This window comes from Phalacrocorax aristotelis, chromosome 5, assembly GCF_949628215.1.
Source record: "Phalacrocorax aristotelis chromosome 5, bGulAri2.1, whole genome shotgun sequence".
Lineage (NCBI taxonomy): Eukaryota > Metazoa > Chordata > Aves > Suliformes > Phalacrocoracidae > Phalacrocorax > Phalacrocorax aristotelis.
This window is the reverse complement of record NC_134280.1, coordinates 8,064,857-8,090,097: the sequence shown is the minus strand read 5'-3', so window position 1 is coordinate 8,090,097 and position 25,241 is coordinate 8,064,857. Positions and strand designations below refer to the sequence as shown.

At 39.6% G+C, this 25,241-nt stretch overlaps 1 protein-coding gene across 2 annotated transcripts; it reads left to right on the top strand.

The window, feature by feature from the left end:
* Positions 1–527: 527 nt before the first annotated feature.
* RAB3GAP1 (RAB3 GTPase activating protein catalytic subunit 1) lies at positions 528–25,166 on the top strand. 2 transcript variants are annotated; one of them, XR_012660587.1, is made up of 24 exons: positions 528–945; positions 1,032–1,087; positions 1,939–2,014; positions 3,296–3,428; positions 3,661–3,739; positions 4,429–4,548; positions 5,148–5,313; positions 6,087–6,186; positions 8,608–8,689; positions 9,505–9,573; positions 10,359–10,432; positions 11,110–11,202; positions 12,655–12,824; positions 13,217–13,315; positions 13,648–13,820; positions 14,830–14,884; positions 15,167–15,535; positions 16,647–16,784; positions 18,416–18,643; positions 19,175–19,258; positions 19,361–19,464; positions 19,574–19,689; positions 20,945–21,047; positions 23,933–25,166. XR_012660587.1 is itself a non-coding variant. In XM_075092863.1 (24 exons), exons 1-24 carry the CDS (start codon positions 928–930, stop codon positions 24,173–24,175), a joined length of 2,961 nt encoding a protein of 986 aa, XP_074948964.1. In that variant the 5' UTR covers positions 528–927; the 3' UTR covers positions 24,176–25,166. The 2 variants fall into 2 exon arrangements, 1 of the variants encoding a protein (XP_074948964.1); XM_075092863.1 differs by having other exon boundaries at positions 19,175–19,271.
* The last annotated feature ends 75 nt before the right edge of the window (positions 25,167–25,241 follow it).

The window sequence follows — 25,241 nt, the reverse complement described above, 5'->3', positions numbered from 1 at the left end:
CTTCCAGCACGCAAAGCAGAGCACGTTTCGCTGTTAATGTCCATTTATGTTTTTAGTACCTTATCTATTTATCTGTCATTATAACTTTGCAGTCAGTCCCCTCACCTAAACACTCCTCATTACCCACGAAGAGTCCTCTACCTCCTTTCCAGCAGCCTTAAACAGTAGACTTCAAGGATCGTTTTATTTTATTTTTTTAAAGTAGCAGACTGTGGAAGGGGGGAGGAAAGGACGAGAGGTGCAGCCGGGCTCAGGCTGAGTTTAAAGGGTTTTGAAGGGAACTGTTTTGCCGGATGTGAGGACCGTGGATGCCAGCAGCATAGATGTGAGGAGGACTGTGGATGCGACGACTGCGGATGCTGGGAGGGCGGGCTGTGGACGCCATAGCCCGGGACACGGTGACAGGGCGGCACAAGCTAGAAGGTGAATGCCTTGGTTTAGGCTGGACCAGGAACACCAGGCCTGGGGGACACCCCAGCTCCCGGCTGACCGAAAAGGGGTGTATTACTGATCTGTTTGCAGGTACCCGACACAACCAGCCTAACAGCGACAAGCTGCGACGCCAGCAACACCCCGGAGACCCAGCCGGCGAGGCACTTCGTTTACACTTTCGGGCCGTTCCTGAGGCAGCCGGAGTCTCTGAGACCTGCCCATGCCTCAGCTTCACAGCGCCGTGAAGTAACCGCCCCAGCCTGGGGCACTTCAGCCCGCCGGCGGCGCGGGAGGGCCGCCCGGCCGTCCTCTCCCAAGGAAGGCTGCAGGGAAGGGCGCCAGGGGGCGGCTGACCAGGCCACGACGGTCTGTGACGGGGCAACTGCCACAACCGGCGCCGGGGCTGGACGACCGGCACCGCCCGGCTCCGCACCGCCCTCCGCCGCTTTCCCGTCAGCCTCTGCGCCCGTCGGGGCTGTCCGGCAGCGGCGGAAGATGGCGGCCGACAGCGAAGTGAGTGTTTTCCCCCTTCCTCCCCTGTGCTCCCCGTCGGGGCCTTGGTCTCCCCGCTCACTGCCTCTCCCGCTCTCTCCCCGCAGCCCGAGTCGGAGGTGTTCGAGATCACGGACTTCACCACCGCCTCCGAGTGGGAGAGGTAGGTGGTGCTGCCGCCGGCCCCGCTCCCCGCACGGCAGCCGGACCGGGGGGCTCGGCTGTGCCCGCTCGCTCCAGCCGGCCGGGGGGTGCCGGGGCCCCGCGGCGGTTAGTGCCTGGCCGGAGCCCCGTCCACTCCGTCCGTCCGGCCCCACCGGCACGCCGCTGCGGCAGGGGCTCCGGCCGCGGCCGCCGAGTTGGCTGAGGGGGGTCAAGCCGAGCTGTTTCTGAACCGAGGGAAAGGCCTGGCCTGATATCTGTCTGCAGGGGATTAGAATAAACGTCTGGGGCCTTATGTGTCTTTAAGAGCTGCCTGATTATTAAAATAGTCATTTTACAGCCGAAGTCCTGAAAAGTTAGTAGAACAATGTATGAGAAGATGTAGGTGAAGAATGTGAAGAATGCTCCCGCATTCTTAACGTATTCTTTTTTAAAATGCTTTTTCCAGTGACAATGTCTGTGGCAGAAGGAGGCAAAGATTCTGAGCGCTGCGTTTTAAATCTGAATTTAGTTCATAATTTTGTGTCACATGCTTATTTATCTGTGAACAACAAAACGGGAGTATGTGTTAAAACTATAGAATAGAATACCAGAAAGAGAAGAAGTGGAGATTCTGTAATCACTGAAAGTATGCTCACAGCAGTTGCTAAAAATAACTATCATCTGCAATATAAACATAGGAGGATCGTTTTATTGGTACAAGGAAGCAATTGTTCTTTGTTCTTTGATTGTTCTTTGATGCTTTTTAAGGAATTCTGTAGTAGGACGACATACTGCCTGCTTTTAGGGAGCTGAACTGTAATACAAGTTTAGTGTTCAGCATGTATTAATGCCTTTTCCCCTTCCTAATAGGTTTATTTCAAAAATAGAAGAAGTATTGAATGACTGGAAACTTATTGGGATTTCTTCAGGCAAACCTCTAGAAAAGGTCAGTTACCACTTCTGAATTTTCTTTTAGAATTTGAATTGCTAACTAGTAATATACTCGTATATTACACGTATTGCCATTTTCTTAGGTGTGACTGATAATGATTTGTATTGGGGAATTTTGCTTGTAAAAGTGCCCGTTTGACAAACAGTTGCTGTAAATTTATCAGCAGGCTGTCTGCCACGCAGGCTATTTCTATGACAAAGTTGGATCTTTGTACAGGGCCTAGTGACTTTTTTCATTCCCGGTTTTGAATCCAGAAACATGGTTGAAACTGTTCTAAGTTCTTAAGGAGTTTCATTTTGCCCTGCCTTGAGCCTTTGTCACGTCTCACATACTTACAGTTGAGGTTTCTGTAGTAGTACTTGTGACTCACTATGTTCATCCATCAGAGAGATTTATTTCAAAGCCTTTGTAGTGCTTTGTCACTCCTGTAAAACGCAGGGGAAATTGCTGAGCTCTTCTGCATACTAGTGCAAACAAATTCAGCTCTGCTGGATTGAAGGGCTGCTATGTTTCTAGAGGACTTTTATGCTTCTTCATTTTAGTCAGGGTACAGAGTATTCAGAACAAAAACTTACATTATCTAATGAACTAGTTTTCAACCTTATCTGTCGGTGTATTCCTACTTGTCTTGTTTCCTAGACCAGACCTCTCTTCTTGATTTCTAGTGAGAAGACACCCTTTACAGATCAAAGGGTTATCCAAGTTGCTGTGTTTAGTAGCAGCATACAAATCTGTACAGCAATGTTGATTTTTTTTTTCCCTAGAAAATTTCCTGTAGTGTATTTTGTTTAAAAATTAATTATCCTTACACACAGAAGTTTTGCAAATTCTAGCTCATTTATCAGTGAAAGCATATTCAAAGTAAATATGCTGTTTATGTAGAATGGTATAGATATAGATAAAATCCCAGGTGGGAAACTTCTGTCTTTGGGCAAAGTTGAGGGTGCAAACACTTCAGATGCATAGATGCATATGAGAGGATATATCGGCTTCTTTATTGCCATATAATTCTGACCACTTCTCAGGGGAATATATCATCCTTGAAATGAGCATGATTATTGGCAACATGGATTTTAGCATTCAGCTACCTCTATAATGAAGTGCTTTGAGAACTGTTTTTTTGCAATTAAACCATGCTTAACTATTTATTCTTAAATATTTAACAGTAGAAGAAGATGAATAAATATTATAGATCCTGTAGGCAGCATACTTTTTAAGGCTTATGAATTTTAACCTAAATTTATGTGATCAAATAATATCTTTTTTTATATGCAGGGTGTATACACCACAGGAACATGGGAAGAGAAATCAGATGAAATTTCATTTGCCGACTTCAGATTCTCAATTACCCATCATTACCTTGTACAAGAACCCAGTGACAAAGATGGGAAAGAAGAACTGGTAGAAGGTAGCTGATAGTTCTCTTACATGCCTGTAAAGATATGACAAAAGGCAATTTTCAGAATGTGGATTTCACAGTGTGTCGATTTGCTTCTGTGTGAAAATTTTCTGGGGTCTGGTGGGTGCGATCTGGCGTTTCTGCTTTTAGTATGTTTTGCATTCAACAAATTGCTAACGTCAGTAAATTGTAAGTCAGCTGAATGAATGTTGATGTTCTTATGTATCTTTTTTTTTCCCAGATGCCCTTCCTCTGCCTATGCAGGACTTGCTGTGCATGAGCAATGACTTTCCTCCTAGAGCTCACTGTCTGGTAAGATGGTACGTATACTGCATCTCATCGTTAATTCAAATAAGCATAGCAGTTGAAAAATCCTTGATGCTGGCACAATCACTAGTGTATTTTTTTCCATCAAGAGTTAAAGCTTACGTAAAATAATTTTTGTACTGGACTCAGGAAATGAGTGCAAAAAAAGCTGGCCATAGTGAACCTATCTTTATCCCCGCCCCCCCCCCCCCCCCCCCCCCCCCCGAAAAATATTTTTTCCTGAATTTCATAGACTAACCAAGCTTTGATATTTGTAATATTTAGATGCATTTGTAAAAAGGAAAGCTGCAGCACCTTAGGAAACAACAACAGCAACCATATATTTAGTAATGCAAGTCTTTAGCACATTTTAGCGTTGTTCCAGAGAGATTGTTTTTATGTATAAATAGTTGTTAACATAAAGTAGAAAACTCAGGACTGATAGACCTGGAAGTCCTCACATAATTTTGAGTACTGTGTTTGCATGCTGTTAAGCTGCAGTAGTTTGTGATTCGAGAATCTGCAGCACTCCATGTCCACTCAGTTCCTGACATCTCTGAAAGAGGTGCCCGCATCAAAATGACAGATTCCAGAGTCTGGTGACAACTAGGTTATTCAGGTTACAATATTTCTAAAAATTCTGTGTTTCAGCTGATTTGCTAAAAAAACAGGAATGTGTTTTTTTTTTTTTCTCTCTCTTAAGGTATGGCTTACGTGAGTTTGTGGTTATTGCTCCGGCTGCAAATAACGATGCAGTTCTTAGTGAATCCAAATGTAACCTTTTGCTGAGTTCCATTTCCATTGCATTAGGAAACACTGGCTGGTAGGTGAAAGTATAAACCTTCTTACACATCCAGGTGAAACCCTAGCATACTGTTATTGTGAGGAAAAAGTATTAAACTGTTAGCAAAATACATTTAGAGACGGTGTATTTGCACCATAATACTGTTATAGAAGGATTTAAAAAAGAAAATTTCCTGTGGAAGCTTTAAAAAGATTGATGTAATGAGCTGTTTATATGCATTATTGTTTAAAAACCTCAAAGGCTTTTAAAAATTGCTAGAAGTTGTTGGAATAAGTGGTATACAAAATACAACTTTTGGAAGAGGATTCCTTCCCTTTGTGTGGTAACAGTAACTTTTTGATATTCCTCAAAAATATTTAGACTGAAAATTAGGTAACTGAAGTCATGGATAGGGCTTTCCTTATGACATGACAATTTATTAGGCGTTCCATTTAATGGTGAATCAACAGTATTTTTCTGTGATTCCTATTAAGCATTTCAAACTGTGTTCCACAAAGAGAAAATGTATTCAGAGGAATATGAAATTATGTTGAAATCATGTTAAAATATTTAGCTAGTTTTAAGGACTACAAGACAATATGACAATTTAAATAACCCGAAATATTCATGTTTTATAGTCAGGTACCACTGTTTGTGCAAATACATCATAAATGGCGACGAATGTATGTTGGAGAATGTCAGGGTCCAGGAGTTCGAACTGACTTCGAAATGGTTCATCTTCGCAAAGTGCCAAATCAGTATATTCATTTATCTGGATTACTAGATGTCTTCAAATCCAAGATTGTAAGTGCATCTGAATGTATATAACTGATATTAAGAATAATTGTTTTATTACCTGGTTGCTTGTAGATTGACTTCAGTCTTCTAGGGATTTTTTGTTTTGTAAGGGTTGCCAATACCAATAAAGTTTTTTCCTGATAACGCTGGTATCTAGTGATAAAGAGTGACAATTGGTATGGGTTTTGTTCCTCAACTGTTATCACCTTTTTCTATTTTTATTTTCCACTGGTGTGTGAAAGAATGTGTGTTTTTTACAGTCTCCTTGTTATAACTCTCTTTTCCCTCTCCCCAAAATGAACCCTCTTGTGCTGTTTAAAAGGAGAGAGGAGGGTTGGGGTGGGATTTTATTCCGATACTTTATAGCTCCCTGTAGCTAAGTTAAGAGTGAAGAACAACATGATGAAATGTGAGGAGCGGACTGCTTTTTTCTGGAGTGATATGGTTGACTGCAACACTTCATGACTAATATTGGTAGTCAGCAACCTTGTTGAAACGCTGAGGAAAAAAGTCCTTAATGAAAACCTAATGCATTCTAGGTCAGAGTTACTTGTGAGTTACCAGATAAATGGAGCATACGAATGTCTCGTGAAGCTTATGTGCTTACTTCTGCCTTTGAGCATCTTACTGAGCAGTGGCTTTGCTAGTAATTCTTGGGGTGTTGCAGTTCTGATAAAATTAGTTCTAACACAAGCTGTCATAACTAAGGCCTGTTCAAGGCCTGGGGTGTTTGAGAGGATGTATTCTTTCTGTTAAATTTTTTCTTTCGTATTTTCAAGGGATGCCCGTTAACACCACTGCCTCCGGTTAGCATGGCTATCCGGCTAACATATGTGCTTCAAGACTGGCAGCAGTATTTCTGGCCACAGCAGCCGCCAGGTAGGAGATTTGTGTCCTCAAAATAACTTGCTTTAAGAGAAACAGTCAATGCTAAAGAAAATGTCAGTGTATCTTGCCAGAAGAATTAAAACATTTTCTGCAGTAGTAGGAGAGGCTTCAGTTGCAGCTCAATGCCATCCCACTCCCTATGGTAGGCTAGCCAGCTTAAAGTTGCTCTGAAATCATGTCTGTGGCTTGTGGTTGTGACAAGAGTTTTGGTTAAGGCTTTGCCTAGAAATATGCTTTTTTATTAGCGTTTAGAGATAATAGCGATACTAGAAATCTGTTTGGAGAGAAAAGGATGACTGACTGTGGATCTGTAAAGAATTCTGCCCTGAATTCCATAGGGATATTTTTTGATTCAGGTTCTAGGAATATTCCTCAATTATTTCTGTAAAATAACCAATTTTAATACTTCACTATTTAAGTGTATTAACATTGGGAAAAGGAGAAAATATTATATGGTCCTGAATTGAGGTAAAATATTGGATTTTTGTTGTAGTTGTTTACACAATGCTGAATAAGCCAAGCAGTTGATTTTTTTTTCCATGCAGGAGAAATTTCTGATCAAGCCTTTTATTATAGTAGCCTTGTATTAGGGGGAAGAGGGGAGAACCAATGAATAGTCTTAAATCTAAAGTACACACACCAGACGTGATAAGTTTATGCCATAGTGATGCTATTTAGGAAAAACAGAGTAAGTTTACTCACTTGGTAATCTCACAATGAACTCTCATATGCTTGCTTGGTGGTAACACTTTCTTCCTTGGGTGTCAAGGAACAGACCTGTTTTTTATACAAGTAGCATCAGAAAATAAATTATAAACTTATCCTGGATCAAATGCAGACAGATTTATAGGAAAAAAATACATGTTAGTTCCTTCTTAACGTACATTTTATTAGTGATGTAGTATTTTAGGCACAAAGTGGTGGAACAATTAAAATGCCCAAGTTTTCTTCTTGGTCTGGTAGTAGTTTTATGTAACAAGGTTAAAGTAGTTAGGGCACGCTTAGGGGGACAGGACCTGTGTGACCTTGGTCTGGTTACAGAATTATTAATCTTTCATTTGCTCAAAAGAAAAAATAATTCTTACGCTAATCAAAGGTATATTTTGAAGACATGCATAGTGAAGTTGATCCTGTATACTTCGTACACACAGAGTGTTGAAAATATATTTAAAGAGAATCCTGTTCTTTAGGGTCAGAGAAAATCAGTGCTTTTTACAGTGATAGTTTCTCTTTGTAGGTAAACTAAGTTTACCTGAAGAATGTGGGAAGCTAGTTCTACAGATGTTAGGTTTTTTATTATTTCTGCAGACACAGAAGTCAATTATAGTCAATAACTATAGCAAGTCTGCCTTGTAGTCGTTCGCTAAGTCTGGATCCCTGGTTTGTGATGAACGAATTGTACTGCACTGATCATATCTCTTGATTTGAGCAGCTTGAATAAATCTTACTCTTTTAGAGGATTCTAGTGAAGGGAGCTAGTGGCATAGTGTACTGCAGAAACTGGGGATGGGCAACATTATTTTTGCTGCTGTTTCTACCTGCAGTTGTGGTTTCATGTTTATTGTGAAGAACTAAACCTGTACTTCATTATCCTCACTCAATTATCTCTCCTGAAATAAAACCAAAGGATTTAAATGTCTTTCATCTTCTCTGAAGAAGAAGGCTGGAGAAATTATGTAATTAAGTTATCCAAATCTGTCCAAATACCTCACTTGTTTTGTATGTAAATGGTTTGCCAGATACATTTAAAATTAAGGATCAAATGATGTAATAGCATTATTATAATGGCATTACAATACATTATTACCCATTTAAATTTTTGCTCAGTGAAGGCTGTCTATTTTGGTCTATATATTTGAAGGATATAACTGGCTGATACAACGGGAAGTAGCTGCGAATGCTGGGAGGCGTCTTTAGGGTACTTGGAATTACAAGGAATCTCCCAGACCATTAGGTTAAGTCTTTAACTGCAGGACACATAAGATTGCTCTTTTCATAAAATTATCAGCCTTTTAAAAGTAGTTTCTGCTTGGAACTGATTTACTGCCTAAATATTTTTATGGCAATTTTGTGTCCATTTTCTTTTTGTGTCAACAGTGACTCTTAAGGCTGCCTTTATCATCTCTCTGCTATTATCTTTGCCTTTATGAAGGGAATAACCTCTCCTCAACACAGATGACAAGAATTTTATCTGTCTTTTTGACTGTCCAGTTGCACGATTACTTCCCAGTTTCTGCTGGAAACAATTACTTTGTCGATATACTAAGATTTCTTTTTCACAGCTGTCACCTTAGCTGTTCAGCTATTCTCTGGTATCCCACATGCTACGGTCTTTTTACTGTGAAATTAAGATGATATGTTTCTCAAAATATTCTGCAAATTCTCTATGCAAAATATATTATCTGTCTTCAGATATAGATGCTCTAGTTGGGGGAGAAGTTGGAGGCCTTGAGTTTGGGAAGTTACCATTTGGTGCCTGTGAGGATCCTATTAGGTGAGATACGAGTTCAAAAAACTGTGTTTTATAACTTCCTTATGGAGGACTTCAAGTTATATTGTTTCAAATCTTAGCTTTGCCTGTCTGTCATTTAATATGTCTGTAATAGATGATGTAATTATTCATAAGAAACATCTGTGAAAAGTAATAATCTAACAGCAAATAAGACCATTTGCAAAATTGTGTAATGACATTCAGAGTTCTAGCTGATAAACCTTTCACCATAACTTCTGGAGTACTCCATTTATCTCTGACACTATTATGTTGGAATATACCTTAACTGGAGGTAAGCATTAAAAATGGCGTACCTTCATTCAAGGGTTGGACTCACTGTAATCTTTTACTTTGACATTTGTAGTACTTAAACTGAGAGGGTCTGTCAACTGAGTTATTACAATCTCTCTGTGTCCTCTCCTGAACACCCTGTCGCAAGTCAGCAAATCTAGGGATCATCTTAATGATCAGACAGTGTTTAATGCTGTAGGCCGTTCATGAAAGTTGTTCTTTCCTCTGTACCTCGATACCTAGAATACGATGCACAATTTCTCCTTTTGTAGAGGGGAGTTGTGAAAGCCCCGTGTGCCAGGTAATCGTGAAGTTTAGTGCAATACTGGAAGATGTGCTGTAGAATAAGCAACACAATGTATGCAACTAGAAGACTCATTGGAAAACGTGCACATTTCTGGATGTGGCTGCAAAATATGTAGAGGGACTTAAATATGAACTATCACGAATACCTTTCAAGATCTTAACTATGATGGAGAGAACACTTTCTACTAGCACTGAAAGATTTATATCTTGTTTTGTTTCAGTGAGCTTCATTTAGCTACTACATGGCCTCACCTAACGGAAGGTATAATTGTTGACAATGATGTTTATTCGTAAGTATTTTGTCTGAACTGCAACTATCTAGAAGTGTACTTTCTTTGTTAACTGCTGCATTTTAGTGACATCTAAAATGTCCGTGGCTTTGTGTGTGAAAGAGAACCTATTTTGAAGGATGCTAAGGTCAGTTGATAGAACATCTAATTTGGGAAAACACTCTTTTGAAATGCATTTCTGTGTGAGAAAATATTGTATCATAATCTAAACAGAAAACACACCTCCACCTTTGGGCATCTTCCCATGCTAGACTAAAAACTTTTGTGTATTGCATAGTTCTTGGAAAAGGTGATAGTGGTACGTGGAAAGTAAAAAGAATTAACTGATTGACATCCCTCTCCTAAAAATTATTAGCCAGGTTTTCTGCTAAGCTTCCTAAAGAGGAAGAACAGTGTATACTGATACTTAATAAAGAAGAAAAAAGAAAAAAAAACAGAAGTGTTTTAATTAATGTAGAAATGAGTTTTCAACATTACTACATTTTAAAAGGAGACAATCTAGTTGTAACTGAATTGTTCTTGTATGTTTCACATACACATTATATATGTACATGAGAACGGGGACTCTTGCTTGTGTTTTAGAGTGTTTGTCGTGTTCTCCTATGTAATATGATGTATATTACGGCTTCCATGGCCTAATTGGCTATGACATTATATTTGTTGAGAATTTGATATTCATCTCTTGCATACTTACATACTTACGGTGACGGCATGATACTTACGGTTCTCTTTTTTGTTTGGGTTTTATTGTGTGTTATGTTTTTTTGTTGTTGTTGTTGTTTAAGGGACCTGGATCCTATTCAAGCACCTCAGTGGTCTGTGAGAGTCAGAAAAGCAGATAACCCTCAGTGTCTGTTGGGTAAGACATCAGAATTCCCTGTCTCCTCTTATGGCTTTTAAGCTATTAAGTTGTGAAGTTAGGATTGAATTGTTGATTACATTCTTTTTCAAGAACACAAACTTTCTAAAAACATAAGTTTCTGTTGTAGGTTGTTCAGCGTCTGTGTACCATGAACTTCATTGCTGTTCTTCATTAGGTTTCAGAGAATAAGCATTTACTATATGTGTTCTGTGAAAATTTAGATTTCCTAGAATCTTTAAATTTTATTAAATGCCTTCTGCATATATATATTTCCTTATTTGAATCAGTCTGTCTGACAGGCAGGATTGGTATGCCTGGAGAGCTGTACTATTGTCCGTCCTTGCCTTTTAGCTTGCAGGGAAAAGGGCTTCAAAACTAAGAAAGATTAATATGCTGCAGACTTTTATCTTGCTGTGGGTGAAGAAATGGATTAAACTGCATGCAGAGCTGTGCTCTGGAGAGGTGGCTGATAGGAAAATGCACACCTAGACAGCTAAGGTTTAATTATGTGCTTTAAAGACTTGTGCTTCAGAGCAAATTATCATGTTCTTTCAGATGAAAAGATAAAATTTATTACTGTGCCTTGGACATAATTTTGAGAGTTAGCTTACTGTTGAATGAGATTTTAATTGGGATATAATTCTGATAAATTAGAAAGTTTATTCCTCTTATAGGTGACTTCCTTACTGAATTCTTCAAGCTTTGCCGTCGGAAGGAGTCGACTGATGAGATACTTGGAAGGTCTGCGTTTGAAGAGGAAGGAAAAGGTAAAACTAAAATCTTGTTGATTTGTGTTATTTGTTTTTAGTTGTTTCATGTTATTTTAGCTTCCCTATCCCCTTTTCCTGACTTTACATTGATCACTATTTCTACTTGTAACTCCTAGGCATTTTCTGTAGTACTCCCAGGAATTTTCTGGTCAGTGCTACACAGTATAATTTCTCATGAATTCTAGGCAACCTTAGATCCCAGAGCCCCAGAGGGCAATTGCCTCTGTTATAGTTTTTTTTTTCCCACTGGAAAATTTGACTACTGTGTACCAGAGTTGGTTTTGAGCACACATCAAGCAGATTTGTCTGTATTGTTTTATGTATTTTTGTATTTTGTCCACTTTTTTCTGGTTTTTGAAATACTGTGTAGTGTGGTTTTAACAGCCAGTTTAAAGAATCTTTAATCTGTTTAAAAGGCTTTGCTGTCATCCTCTCCAGTTTACAGAACTTTAAGAAAAAAAAAAATCCAAAACCCTAAACAAACCAAAATTATCTGACCAAAGGTCAGACTTTATCCCAACAGCATAGATACTGGCATCTTTATGATGTCTCTGTCCTGTTCTTTTGCTTTTCTAGCTATATATGGTGAACATTCCCTTCCTTCCTGTCTCGTCACCTTTTCTTCTCTCCAAATATGGGCTGTATCAATGTATTTTCTCTGGTTATACTTGGGCTTAGTTTTGACAGAGCTCGCTAGTTAGCTTGAAAAGGTGTGAAAAGTATTACTCCTAGTGCATGACGTACAGTCTCTTTAGCCCCCCTTATCTCTGATTTTCTTGAAATGTTTGCCCAAATTAGGTTTTTCAAGCTGCTGGTAATTATTCACTTAAATTTCTCTGCCCTTTTCTTTAACAATGTTAATTCATTTTATTGTAAGAGAGATTCTAAAGTTTACCATCAGCAATCCTGGAAAAAAATCTTCTGATTTGAGGAGTTTACCTAAGGATTCCCAAACCAGAATTGTGCTTACAGCATGTAAGGCCATATATATAGTGATTAATACTGGATTTATTTAAGGCTCACCTAAATAAATAGCACGTGCTTGAGCAGTCTTCATTACCTACAGTGTATTTGTTGATATCATGTATAAACAGCATCTCTTCAGCAAGCTTTTGCTGATACTCTGCCAGTAATTGTCTGCAAGTATGCTGTACTGCTGCAGTAGGTGGCAGGCGCTATCTATGGCCAACTCACTCTAGGCTTAATTCAGTAAATTAAATCAAGGACAGCCTGTGACTCATTTGTGACCTCGTTCTACTGCTGTCTTTGTGACTAAGAGCAGTGAATATCAGGTATGGAACCTGACAGCATGGGTGTAGTTCTGGTTAACAGGTTGTTAAAAATCAATACAAGGTAAGTAGACTGAATATGACAGGTGAACTCTTGAAAGGAGATGGTCTTGTGTTTCTTTTTTTGTTTTGTTCTAATTATTTTTACTTTACTTTGTAGAGGTTGCTGATATTACCCATGCTTTGTCGAAGCTCACAGAGCCAGCACCAGTCCCGATACATAAATTATCAGTCACAAATATGGTTCACAGTGCAAAGAAGAAAATTCGCAAGCACAGAGGTGTAGATGAATCACCTTTAAACAATGAAGTTCTGAACGCTATTCTTCTGGTAAGTGAGCTGTCCATGCACATTAAGTTCATATAAAGCATGTATTTCATGCTTCCACTGATGCATTTGGTTTATAGTTTATAGCAGGATTTTAAATATGATTATAATAATATTTAAAATAATATAAGCGTAATTATTATAATATAATAATATATAAATTAAAAAGTGTCTGATGTCAGTTCGGTTATTTGAATTGCATATATCAGCTTCTTGAAACAGCCGAAGTTGTTAAAAGTCTTGGAATATAAGTGGGCTGAAAATGAACTCTGAACTCTGCAAACAGTTTTAATTATAGGTATTGCTGGTATTTAACCAGCAGTAGCTTTATGGAGAAAGTGGGAAAAGCAGGAAAAACATACTGACAGAAGTTTGGATTTTTTTATTTCTTCAAGTTCTTATTTCCTGATGCTGCTGACAAACTTGCAGATGGATTTGAAAGCAGAATGAGCTCTTCAGCAGGAAACAATCCTCCTCCAGAGAATGAAGATTATGTAAGTTTTACTGACGGGCACTTGTGAGAGGGAGAAGGAAATCCTGAGTGTGTGTTCGTACAGGCTTTGCTGTGGTTGCCCTGTGTCTCATAATAGATAATTTTTGGAAAAAGGGACTTACCTTTGTGGAATCTTTAGGTAGAAATAGTGGGTCCCCCCCCAAATTTATTTTTTTGTTCTTTCAAAGACTGTCATTTTTGGTAGCTTATGCTTACAGGCTAATTACATTTAAATGTTAGTTAGCCACTTGTATTGACAAACAAGAAAAAGATTGGTTTTGGAAAATATGCCATTATTCCTGTATTTCCTCCTTTCTTTTATTTCCTGCGTAGAATCTCTTCAGTCAGTTTAAATCTGCTCCTTCTGATAGTCTGACGTACAAACTAGCTTTATGTCTTTGTATGATAAACTTCTACCATGGAGGAGTAAAAGGAGTGGCACATCTTTGGCAAGAATTTGTGTTAGAGATGCGCTACAGATGGGAGAACAACTACCTGATTCCAGGGTAAGATTTTTTTGTTATTGTTGCTTTGTCATAGAAAATGTTTTTTGTTTCAGGAGCAGAGTGAGTTCGCTATGACTTTGAAACATACTGTTTTGGTTTTTTAAATTGCAAATGCTCTCCTCTGTTTTTATTACCCTACTTCCTTTAAGCAAGAAAGGATAGGGAGTAGGGAAGAGCATCTGTGCCCTCCTTTGAAAACTTCAAGATTCCTGGGGAAGCTCAAGTTAAAGAGCACTCCGCTGTGTGAATGCGGGTGGGGAAAAAGAAAAAGAAAGCTTATGTGAATGCTTGGCTTCCAGTTCATCATTAGATAAAAATGAAGGAGCTGAGATAGGGAGAAACACCTTTGCTTTGTGGTTTAGTTTCACCACTTCTCTAAGGGAGCTGTTCCAAGTTCCTACTGGTGTTAACAGCCTCTTCAGGCAGCTAATGCTTATCAAGTATTCCAACCCTTGCAGGTTACGTCTGCTGCAGCAGAGCTTGTTGCATACCAGACAAAGGGTTCTGTCAAGATGATGTAGAGTAAAAATATATCCTTTTTTTTTTTTTTAAATAGGGTGGACTGATTGTTTTTTCACTAGTTCGTACTTTCAAATGGTTACATTAACGGATAAAATAGGAGTTGAAATATATAGAGATCACCCTACTGTATCATTGCAGTTTAAAAAGTAAAGTCGAAGGTGCTTTATTTTTGTTTGAGAACAGTTACCCTTTCAAGTTCTAAATGGAAAACTGACCAGGAATGCAGGGCGTGTCTGTTTTGTACTAGTGTAAATGATCTCTGAGGTTCAGAAATGACCTCTAGGAAAAAAATGTAGTTTAACTTCTGGGCTGGTTCAATCTCTAGCTTGTCTTCTGAGACCACAGAAGAGCTGCATAGTTGAAATGGTGGGGGTGGGTTCAATGTGGATATTTGCCCCTCTTTTGGATTTCGTATGATTTAAGACCACATGTGTGTGAAAGATTCAACTTTATAATTGATAATGGTTACACTTCTACCTTTTGTTAGATTAGCTAATGGCCCTCCAGATCTGAGATGCTGTTTACTGCATCAGAAACTTCAGGTAAATATCTGAAATTTAAGAATGATTTTTCTCCTAAGGAAACTGTCAACATTTTATAGCAATTATTAGCTAAATATATTGTTGTCGTAGATTTAGTTATGCTTGTATTTTTGGGTCTGGACTTCTTTTCTTGGGAAAGTCTTTGTTATAGCAACAAGTTCAATGGAATTGTTATCTTTTAGAATTTTAAGAGATTCTGGGTGACTCTCCAAGTTTTTCTGTGACATTGTTTCCATAAGAGAAGTAATTGCTGAACAGTGTTTTGTCCCTTTAACTTGTTAGATGTTAAATTGTTGCATTGAAAGAAAGAAAGCAAGAGATGAGGGGAAAAGGGGGAACACGTCTGATTGTTCACCTGGTGGTACTTCTGGTGATGCTGGAAAAGGAGCAGACCACTCTGGAGATAACCCTGACAAGGAAAAAGAAGTTGGCAAGTCTTGGGAATCGTGGAGTGACAGTGAAGAGGAATTTTTTGAATGTCTAAGTGACACAGAAGATCTTAAAGGAAATGGGCAGGACAATGGAAAGAAAGGAGGAGCAAAAGAAGGCAACAAAGAGGCTGTAAACTTAAAACCAGAAGGTCGTTTGCATCCGCACGGAAAGCTGATGCTGCTGCATCCAGGAGAGCCCCTCTACATTCCGATAACACAGGTCAGGCAGCAATAGCTGAGCCAGATGTGCAGTACAACTCTCAAGCAATATGGCTCGTACCTAGGATTGTAAAATTATATATAGTTCGCAGGTTATAGCCTAATCTGTTGTTAAAGTTACCAAGTGTTTTTGGCCTAAGACCTTGTTTTCCATTTTTAAAACTTGATGAGGCTGTTAAACTGAAGTCTCACATGCTCTTTGTTTTATGTAAGAATGGGTCTCCTTACCAAGTTTCACACACAGATTTTTTTTAAACAAGAATTAAGCTGTCTTGCCTACCTTAAATTTGGGTTTCTTTTTATTTCCAGCTCTTGAGGCATCTTCCATCCCCTTCTTGCTTTCTTTCCTGTAAAGTAGAAACTCCTGTGGTCCTTCCACCACGAAGGTTTCTAGCTGATGGATGAGAGCACTGGATCAGTTTTGCTGCTACTTTTTTTTTTTGCTTTCTTCTTATTAGAAAAAAAAATCTCAACTCGTATCTAAAAGCCCATAGCCATCAGGTTTTGACACCATTACCTAAAGCAGGTTTATCATCAAACAAATGGAAATATTACTTGACACAGACTTTCCTGTAGAGTGTCTAGGGATGAAATAGGAAGCAGTGGTGTCAGAGGAAGTAGTTTGAAATCAGCCATGCATGAAGAATACAGTATTTTCCATTCACTTGAGAGAAATTACTTTTAATGAATGTTGCTTTGCATGGGTAAAAGGTATGAGCAGAGTGTACTCAGGCAAAATGTTGTCAATTAATTATGTGCTGACAGCATCAATGGCAAAGAATCTACACAGGTGGATTTTCATCCATCTCAGCAAAATAGTATCAGTCAAACACTTCCTGGACTTGATCTGGATTTTAGCATTTTAATATATCCTTATATTGCTACTTCATTCTCAGGTTGTTTTCTTTTCTAATTTCTTTTTGTCAGCATCTTCTTCAGGTGCACAGCTTTATGCTATAAACAGCGTAAGCAGTAGAAAGTTATGATGATTTCCTGAGTACAAATACAGTAGAATGAACTTCTAGTGATGGGGAGGTTTCCGCTCCTCCTTCCTTAATATGGGCTAAGTCTAGCAGAGGCCATTTGTAAGCTTGTCTTTTTCCATGTTGCAGGAACCAGCACCCATGACTGAAGATTTGCTGGAAGAACAGTCTGAGGTCCTGGCAAAACTAGGGACATCAGCAGAAGGTGCTCATCTTCGGGCACGCATGCAGAGCGCCTGCTTGCTCTCAGATATGGAGTCTTTTAAGGTAGTACTACTTGAAGAATTAAGAGAGACTGCTTTCTTCTTAGTTAAACTATTCTTGCTTGTGTTGAGCAATTTTGGAGGTTTTTCTCATGACCTCTTTTCTTCATGAAAGTTTCAAAATAGGCTAAAGTTGAAAATAAAAACCGACTGATAAAACTCTTAAAACATTTCAAAATCTATGCCTATCCAGTCTTCTGTGCTGTAACGTTCCAGTAAATCTGCACAATGTCTGTGGAAGGGGGAAAAAAACACGAAAACATACACTTGATAAATGGGGAATTAAAACTTGGATAAGCCCATACAGAATGGTGTCAGAAGAAAACTTGAGCGTCAGAATCCTGAATCACAGTTACATGCCTCTCCCTCCCACCACCTTGTAGTTTTCATTTAGTGTCTCTCTTACCTCTGCTTTCCACTGTGTCTGGCTTTATAAAATGCATCTTTAATCAGACTCCAGATGGATAAAATGTAAAGGTGGTGTAAAGAAAAAAAATAAATCTATTAACATGTTCACAATTCTGTATTCGGACTCTGGGGAGGTGGACATAACTTTTAGGTATAGTTAAAGATGTTTTGTTCTTTAGTAGGATGGATAAGTTATCACTATTTACAACCCCTATACAGCTGTTCATCAAACTGGGACTGGACTAGCTGTGGTTTTGGGTAATTTGTTCCATTTCTTTTCTGAGCTCTGCAGAGGGAGCTAAGAGCACGTAACACTGCTATCATCAGAGGATCTCAAAACTCGAAAAAGAATGGAGCATTTGTCATGAAATAGCTGGGGTTTTTTAATTACTGCAGTGCTACTCTGTAGTAAAAGGATACAGATGTACTGTACAGTAAGAGTATTTAAAGCATAACATCAGTTTATAAGGAGTGATTCATGTCAGATATTTGTAGCAGTTTTATTTCTATGGTGCAAGTGATCTAAAAACTCAAAGAATATGGAACCATAATTTGAAGTGGGAGTGTGCTCTCGATAGGTACACTGAGGAAGCTGGGTTTCCTTTTATGGTCTAGACTTACGGATGTATTTATCTATGTTGACATTGAATCTATGAAAAATGAAGGGTTTTTGTTTGGGGGAGATTTTTTTTTTTTAAAGTTGCTTTTTAAAGCCAGAAGAAAAGGTAAATTTTGTTACTGGAGTGTTAAAGGATGGCAAGTCAGTGCTGGAAGCGTATTTATTCAGCCCAGTGATTCTTTCAGGCTTGGGCTATTTTTGATCTAAGTCTTTAATGGTTTAAGCTTATACATAACAAATGTAGTGAAAATCCATATCTATTGCATGTATCAAGTACCCGAAAGAAGCTTGACTTCACAGAATAATTTTGAGCTTGCCAGAAATAACCAATGAATGTACTATTTTGGGGGGATAAGATGAGGGTTTCTCTGTTGATGATATGGGTTCCCCCCTGCCCCCCCCGCCCCATTGTCTTGGTTTATACTTACTTTATCCCCTCACTCTCCCAGGTCTCTTTCTAGTGTCCAGTTTCCTGACTGGGAACAGAACTCCTGGAGTTTTAGGTCCTAGGCTCTGCTCTGCCCACTAAACCATATTGCCTTCCTACCGAGGTTATTATGCTTTTATAGGATTTTTCAGGCATGAATTTCATCTCCTCTTCATTCCAGGCGGCTAATCCTGGCTGTTGTCTGGAGGATTTTGTGAGGTGGTACTCCCCTCGGGATTACATCGAAGAGGAAGTGGTCGATGAAAAGGGGAATATAGTAATTAAGGGTGAGCTAAGTGCCCGAATGAAGATTCCCAGTAACATGTGGGTAGAGGCCTGGGAGACAGCAAAACCAGTCCCAGCCCGGAGGCAGAAGAGACTGTTTGATGACACTAGAGAAGCAGAGAAGGTAAAAAGCTCTGTGGCTAGTGATAGTCTGGTCTGTAATGCTTGTACAAAAATTCACATCATCCCTTTCTTCTTTCTCCTGCATGATTTAAAAATTAACACGCCATCACACAGTATTCTTGGAGTCACCAAACTGTTTTAGACATGGCTTAGGGTTAATTGGAAATTCTTGCTGCCATGCAACAGTGAGTTTGAAGTGTCTGAAATAATTAGTGTGTGGAATGTAACTTCATGAGGTGTATTACTTAAGTACTACTTTGAATTATTAGTAAATAAACCAGGTTTTTAGCTTCATGTATGTGTTAGGAAACTAAAGTGTTCCTGAAACATAATTATTTTTAGTTTCATTCTGACCTGTTGGGACTGAAAGCAATCACTGAGGATTTGTGTAAGAACTACCTGTTGAGTCCTGCCTTAACAACAGTGCTCTCTTCTTGTGAATTCTTCAGTGTAGGTGCTTGTCTTTCGTAGTTAACCTTATCTTTGGGAAGTAGTTTTGATCTGTAATGTATTAAATTTTCTAACATTATAGGTGCTTCATTACCTGGCAGTTCAGAAGCCAGCTGACCTTGCAAGGCACCTCTTGCCTTGCATCATCCATGCAGCTGTACTCAAGGTAAAGGAAGAAGGTAAATAATGTTTAATATATTATTAAGATATTTAAGGGTGAACACTGATGCAATAATTACAACTTCTTCATTTCTTTTCCTCCCAATAGAAGCACTAGAAGATATATCTTCAGTTAAGAAGATTATTAAGCAGATAATATCCCATTCCAGCAAAGTTCTACGATTTGCTAATCCAGAGAACAAGAAGTTGGAAGTAAGGATTTTGTACTCATTGGGGCTGAAAACCTAACAGACTTTGACACTGTTCATGGAGTTACCAAAAGAACATCTTTTTAATTTTCATTTTTGTTGATCTCCTGCAGGAAATCATCACTCAGATTATGAGTGTGGAAGCTATCATTGCCAGGGCCAGGTCTCTGAAAGCAAAATTTGGGGTAGAGAAATGTGAAAATGAGGAGGAGAAAGAAGATCTGCAAAGGTGACTGATTCCCCCCGTGTTGTTTTGCTTTTCCTCTGATGCACTTTTTTTGAAGTTACAAAATTTAGGACGGATAGAAGTGGTGATAATACAGAAGTACTAAAAAATCATATTTATTAGCAATAAGCATTAGGCGTCCCTGTCCCTAGGCAACCTGGAGATGTTATATGTGGGTACCCTTATTGGCCCTCTAAGTAACTGTCTCTTTGAAGACATGTGATACAGATTATTTTAAATTATTTTGTTTTTATCTTGGCAGTACTGGGGATATAATTTATTTTTTCATGTATGTAAATGGTATATTTGATGAACGTTGTTACAGTAGAGGTGAAATTAGAAGGACTAGGAATTTCATGTTTTCTATAACTAATAGGGAACAGAATCCCCTCAAAGTTACTTTTTTTTCTTTTTGATTCTAGTCTCCTTACTAATTTGAAACATATTACTGAGGAACCATATGAATGAAAATCAATGAGCCGTGTTTCATTGCTTCACTACCTGCTGTTAGATTATTTACATATTGCTTAAGATGACTCATGTAATGTTAAAACAAACACGTTAACTTCTTGCTGCTGCGCTGAGAGGGGGAGATGACATTTTTGTAGCACATGCTGGGAGCTCAGAGGAGTGATGTCAGTCCGATGCAGTATCTTTGTGCTAAAAAAACCTGTCCTGTTGTTACTTCTGTGCAGCTGACACCATGAAGGCTTTTCATGTTGAGTTTTTACACCTGCATTAGGAGCCTCCGTTCCATTTGCAGTTAACTGAGAGAAGTAGATCCTCTCAGAGGCTGAATTGCAACATAGGTGTTAATTGGCCCTGCTGCTGGAGTTGTACCGCAAACAGCTATGCAATTCGGCCTTTCCTGACCTTGCGTGGGAGGCTGCTCTGTTCAGCTTAGTTTTGACCTACATTGTGAAAGAACAGCTGCTTGCATTAGCATGAAAGAAAGAGAACAAGGTCAGAGGGAACACTGAAGGCTGAGGGGGGGGTTAGTCTTTAGAGTAGAGGGAAAAGAGTAAAGGGATGTAAAAGTGATGATACTGTTTGAGTGGGATACTGAGAAACGTCAGGGTTTTTTCCTTAAACTTTTAGAATGGGGAACCCTTGAGAGCGTCTGCCAGTTCGCGCTCTGTGCATATGATGCTAGGGGGAGACCTCCTCACAGGAAACACTTCAGGTTTTAGATTAGCAAACTGGATACAGCTGAGAATTAAACATTCCTTTTTTCCTTTTCGATAATTTGTGCCACCAGATTTGTAAACTGTCTCCTGGAGCAGCCAGAAGTGTCAGTTATTGGTGCAGGAAGAGGACCTGCTGGTAGCATTATTCATAAGCTGTTCGTGAATGCTCAGAGGGTAAGAGAGAGCTCTTGATTGCTTTGCAGGCACTTCTAATTTGAGCAGTATGAGGCAACGACTTACCATACAATGCCAGTTTATTTTGTCTGCGTATATGCACGTATTGTCATAAATGTGCTTGAGGGTTTTTTTTTGTGATGTTCGACATGATTTTGGCAATAACAGAACCTCGCAAGATGAAAGAAGAGTAAGTGACCTGAGATGTTAAACAATTAAAGCCAGCTGGGTAGATTAAGGTGTCATCAATGCTTGATTTACTTCAAATGGTAACATCAGTAATGCTCTTTAGGCACAAATTTCTGGTTTACTCAAGTTGCACAATATATGCAACATCACAGCAGGAGCAATCAAGTGTGGTGATTGTTTCACATAGGAATGTAGAGAAACGTCATAATATTAAATGCTTTAGAAGGAGTAACTTTTTGTCTGGAGCTTATACCTGGAATACTTGAGATGTCTTCTATGGAAACTGGTGTGCTTAGGAACAGTTTCAGTCCTTCTCCAGTACAACTCTACATTCAGTTTACTTGTTGCTAGTGTTGTATGTATTCTCTGGAAACCCTTCCCCAGCCTCTACTGGGATAAATATTCCCTTTTTATCTTAAGCAGCCTTGGGAATAATTAGCCCTAAAGTATTGATTTCCAAACTTCTTGGACTGCAGTCAGCCTTCAGTTTCTGTCAGAATTACACCTGTTAATAGCATGAAATTATCTAACCAAAATTTAACTACAGTGGTAATAACAAGGTAGCATAGTATTGCAGACATCTTAGAAACTGAAATCCTGTTTGGAAATCACTGCTGTAAAAATTTTGTGATGGGGAATTATACTCTTCTGAGGTGTGGATGCTTTTATATTAATCTCTATTTTGCAACTCAGCATAAAAAGGACCATTCTGAAAACAGACCGTCGTTATTCGGAGAAATTAAAATCAGAACATTTGTTTTACCCTTCTATTCTCTAGGGAAAATCTGGTTGCAGATCTCACCATGTCACGCAGCCTTACTTACAGGCTTCCCTGTTAAAGCCTAAGATTGTGCCCTGTAGGCGTGTGCGAGCGTATGCACTTGCCTTTTTAATATCGAGGCATTATGTTTTTAAAGCTGAGTACGAGTTTCTAGCATTGATGTCCGATGAAGATGTACGTAAATTCCTAGGGCTTTGTTTCTTTTGAAACATCAGCATCTAAAGTTAGGTTACAGGTACTTCCCACTAGTAGCTGGTCACCGTTAATTAAGAATTCTTAGTGGGACAGGAGCTCGCTTGCTACCAAACCACCCTTTTGTTTAGTCTACCATGAATTAGTTCACTAGAGAGCTGTTTGGTAAATAGAAGTTGAACGAGTTCCTTGCTCATTACCTTTTTGAACCCGGACTCCTCTGAGTTGTGTAAAATGTGTTGTTATATTCTCAAGTTTTCTCAGGAAAATTATCATAGCAAATGCATGTTCTTGGAAGTAGAGTGCATGATGTCTCTTAAGCCTACAGTCTCCTCCTAACCTCTTGTAAGTCACCTCTGACTTGCCTTTGTTTCTATCTTTCATCACTGGTTCTTTTCTCATCCCTTTCCAAGCTGACTGAATCTTCTGATGAGGTAACCAACTTTGTCCCTCGTTTCCTGCTCATCTTCCCTAGCTGCACAGAGCTGAACCTTTTGGTAGATGTAGTACAGCAGCCTGATTTAGTTTGTACTGTTGTTCACATATTAAGCATAAAAATAATTTTGTGTTTCCAGAATGGTTTTTCCTCATTCACAGACTTTATTTTTAGAGCCAAACAGAAAAGAGAGATAAATCTTAAAGAAAAAACCCTCAAAATAAAAACAAAAGCCTACCAAACAAAAATAATTTCTTCAAGGGAATATTAACACTTTCTGATGCTGAAATATGTGGCCTTGCCCTTATATTCTTCTCTGTTGCCGTCATTGTGTTTTGTTTATTGAACAGCCAGATGTTTGTGGGGTTGGCTAGAGATGGACAGTACCTGAATGTCACAGTCCCAGATACCAGTACTGACTGAAACAACTGAGCTTTTTGGACAGAGACACAGAGGGGTTTGGGGAAGAACTGGGGTGATTGCGTGAGGAAGTGTAGCCCAGGGAACTTCCTCTCTGTTGGCTTCCTAGAACTGCTGTTGTGGGAACAAGTCCCTAGGGCCGCCCCTGGGGCACAGGCTGCAGAGTTGAGCGGGGCCGGTCGCGCTCCTGCGGAGTGTGTGAGGAGCCCAGGTGCAGTGGGGCAGCTGAGAGGGGCCACAAGGGTCAGCCAGGGGGTTCTGCCACTCAAATTAGGACCCTGTAGGGTATTGGGGTGTGTAGATATGTAGTCAGGGAATGTTTATTGGGCTGGCTGGAGCACGCCAGCCCTCCTGCCAGCATTCAGACTTTAGTGTTGCTGCTTACTGGCTCTGAGGCAACGAGCGTCGATGGAGATTGTACAGTGTCATTTTGGCAAACCTCTCTTTGGCCATGAAAAGCACATATTGAAGTAGGGTTTTGAGTTTGAAAAGGCAGGTGACTTTTTGTCAAGACTCCAGTAATGGCACTGGTTATTTTTGAAAGGAGGCTGACATGGCCTCGTGTAGCTACAGAGGGCTGAGAAGAGAGCCCTGCTTGAGAAGGGGCCAAAACCCTCGCTTCACACTGCCAAAAAATCAGGCGCTTAATCTAGGCTGAGCTTCACCATCCACACATGAAGGTTCTTCCATTCAATTGTGTGCAGTTTATTTCTTGACATCCCATTAGTGTCTTGCTCTGTGTACACATAAAGCCTCTTGATGTGTTTACCATTTCTAATCTTCCTCTGTTCCTCTTGACAAATATTTTCTGAATCCTAATATTAAGAAACAGCTTGCCCTGTAATTACACCTCTGCTCTTATTTAAGGCTTCTGCAGTGCCTCCACTTGACGAAGAATTGAGGAGGGCGGGTTCATCGGAGGAGCGAAGACTCAACGCAGGGGCTGTTTCAGATTTCCCGCCGCCCACAGGCCGCGAGGTGATTTTGCGTGCAACCGTCCCGCGCCCCGCTCCTTACTCCAAGCCATTGCCCCAGCGCATGTACAGTGTGCTGACAAAGGAAGATTTTCGACTTGCAGGTGCCTTTTCAGCAGATACAACGTTCTTCTGACTTGTCTTCACAAGTAGGATGCTGTTCATTTTCCTTTGGGGAAGTCAACGCTTAGAGAGTGACTTGACCGGCTTGCAGTGAGGAGAAAATATGGTTGTCATTAGTGACAGTGTCATGTTCCCAAGGACAGAGCTGAACTGGCAGTTCTAACTTGGAGTTTTGGGATGGCTTCACAAGTATTTTTAACCAGACCTTTGGGGAAGGAAGTTTAGCAATCTCCTCTCTGTCCAAAGGGAGTGTATTATATTTTTGCATTAGGTTGTTTAATAATGGACATGAAGGGGCTGTATGCAAATACATCATGTTGAATTCATGCAGAATATGCTGCTTTGCAGTTCTTAATCAGCCTTTATCGAGTGACACTAGTCTACTTAAATTGATGTGCAAACTTAAAAGTAATTTGTATTTATCGCTAATCATAAATATTGAGCCCAGTATTTTTCGGTTTATGACTGAGATGCAAATACCTCTAAACTATTCTTAATTTTATTTAAAGTATACAGTATGTTCTAGTTCATGCTAAACCCTCCTCGCATTGCAAATGTTGTCCAAAAGGCTCTTGGACATTTCTCTCGGACAGGAATAAATACTTGTGGGACTGTAAGTGGATAGTGAGCCTGACAGCCTTAAGCGGCTCACTCACGGCTGCAGATACGTTCTGTCCTTCCCTGGGCGTGCGGGCCCAAGCTGTCTGTACGCAGTGTGGATGGAGGTGTTTCACTGTGAGCAACTTGCTGGTAGTTACAGGGACCATTGGAACACATACTGTGTCTTTGATCCTATACAATGAAACAATTCTGTCACCTGCTGTAAGCTAACCTGCCGGCTGTCGCGCAAACGCTGCGACCTGTACGTGCCAGTGTTGCTTTATGGTGGTCTTTGTGTGTTTTAATGAGACTCGGCAAAAGATCAGCGTTACTTAACAAAATGAAATGTAAAAATAGCTACAATATTGTTGACGTTATTCAATAAATCTGAACTTATTATTGGCTTCTTCGGGTCCTAGAAATGGTTTTGTCAAGATACTTTTCATATGTCATCCTCGCATGATTTGACCTGGGAGCAG

What these genes read in the sequence shown, in the direction of transcription:
- RAB3GAP1 (XM_075092863.1), top strand. An exon ending in TTCTGAACGCTATTCTTCTG is followed by an intron (nt 12,825 to 13,216) that starts GTAAGTGAGCTG and finishes TATTTCTTCAAG; the next exon opens with TTCTTATTTCCTGATGCTGC. An exon ending in CAGATATGGAGTCTTTTAAG is followed by an intron (nt 16,785 to 18,415) that starts GTAGTACTACTT and finishes TCTTCATTCCAG; the next exon opens with GCGGCTAATCCTGGCTGTTG.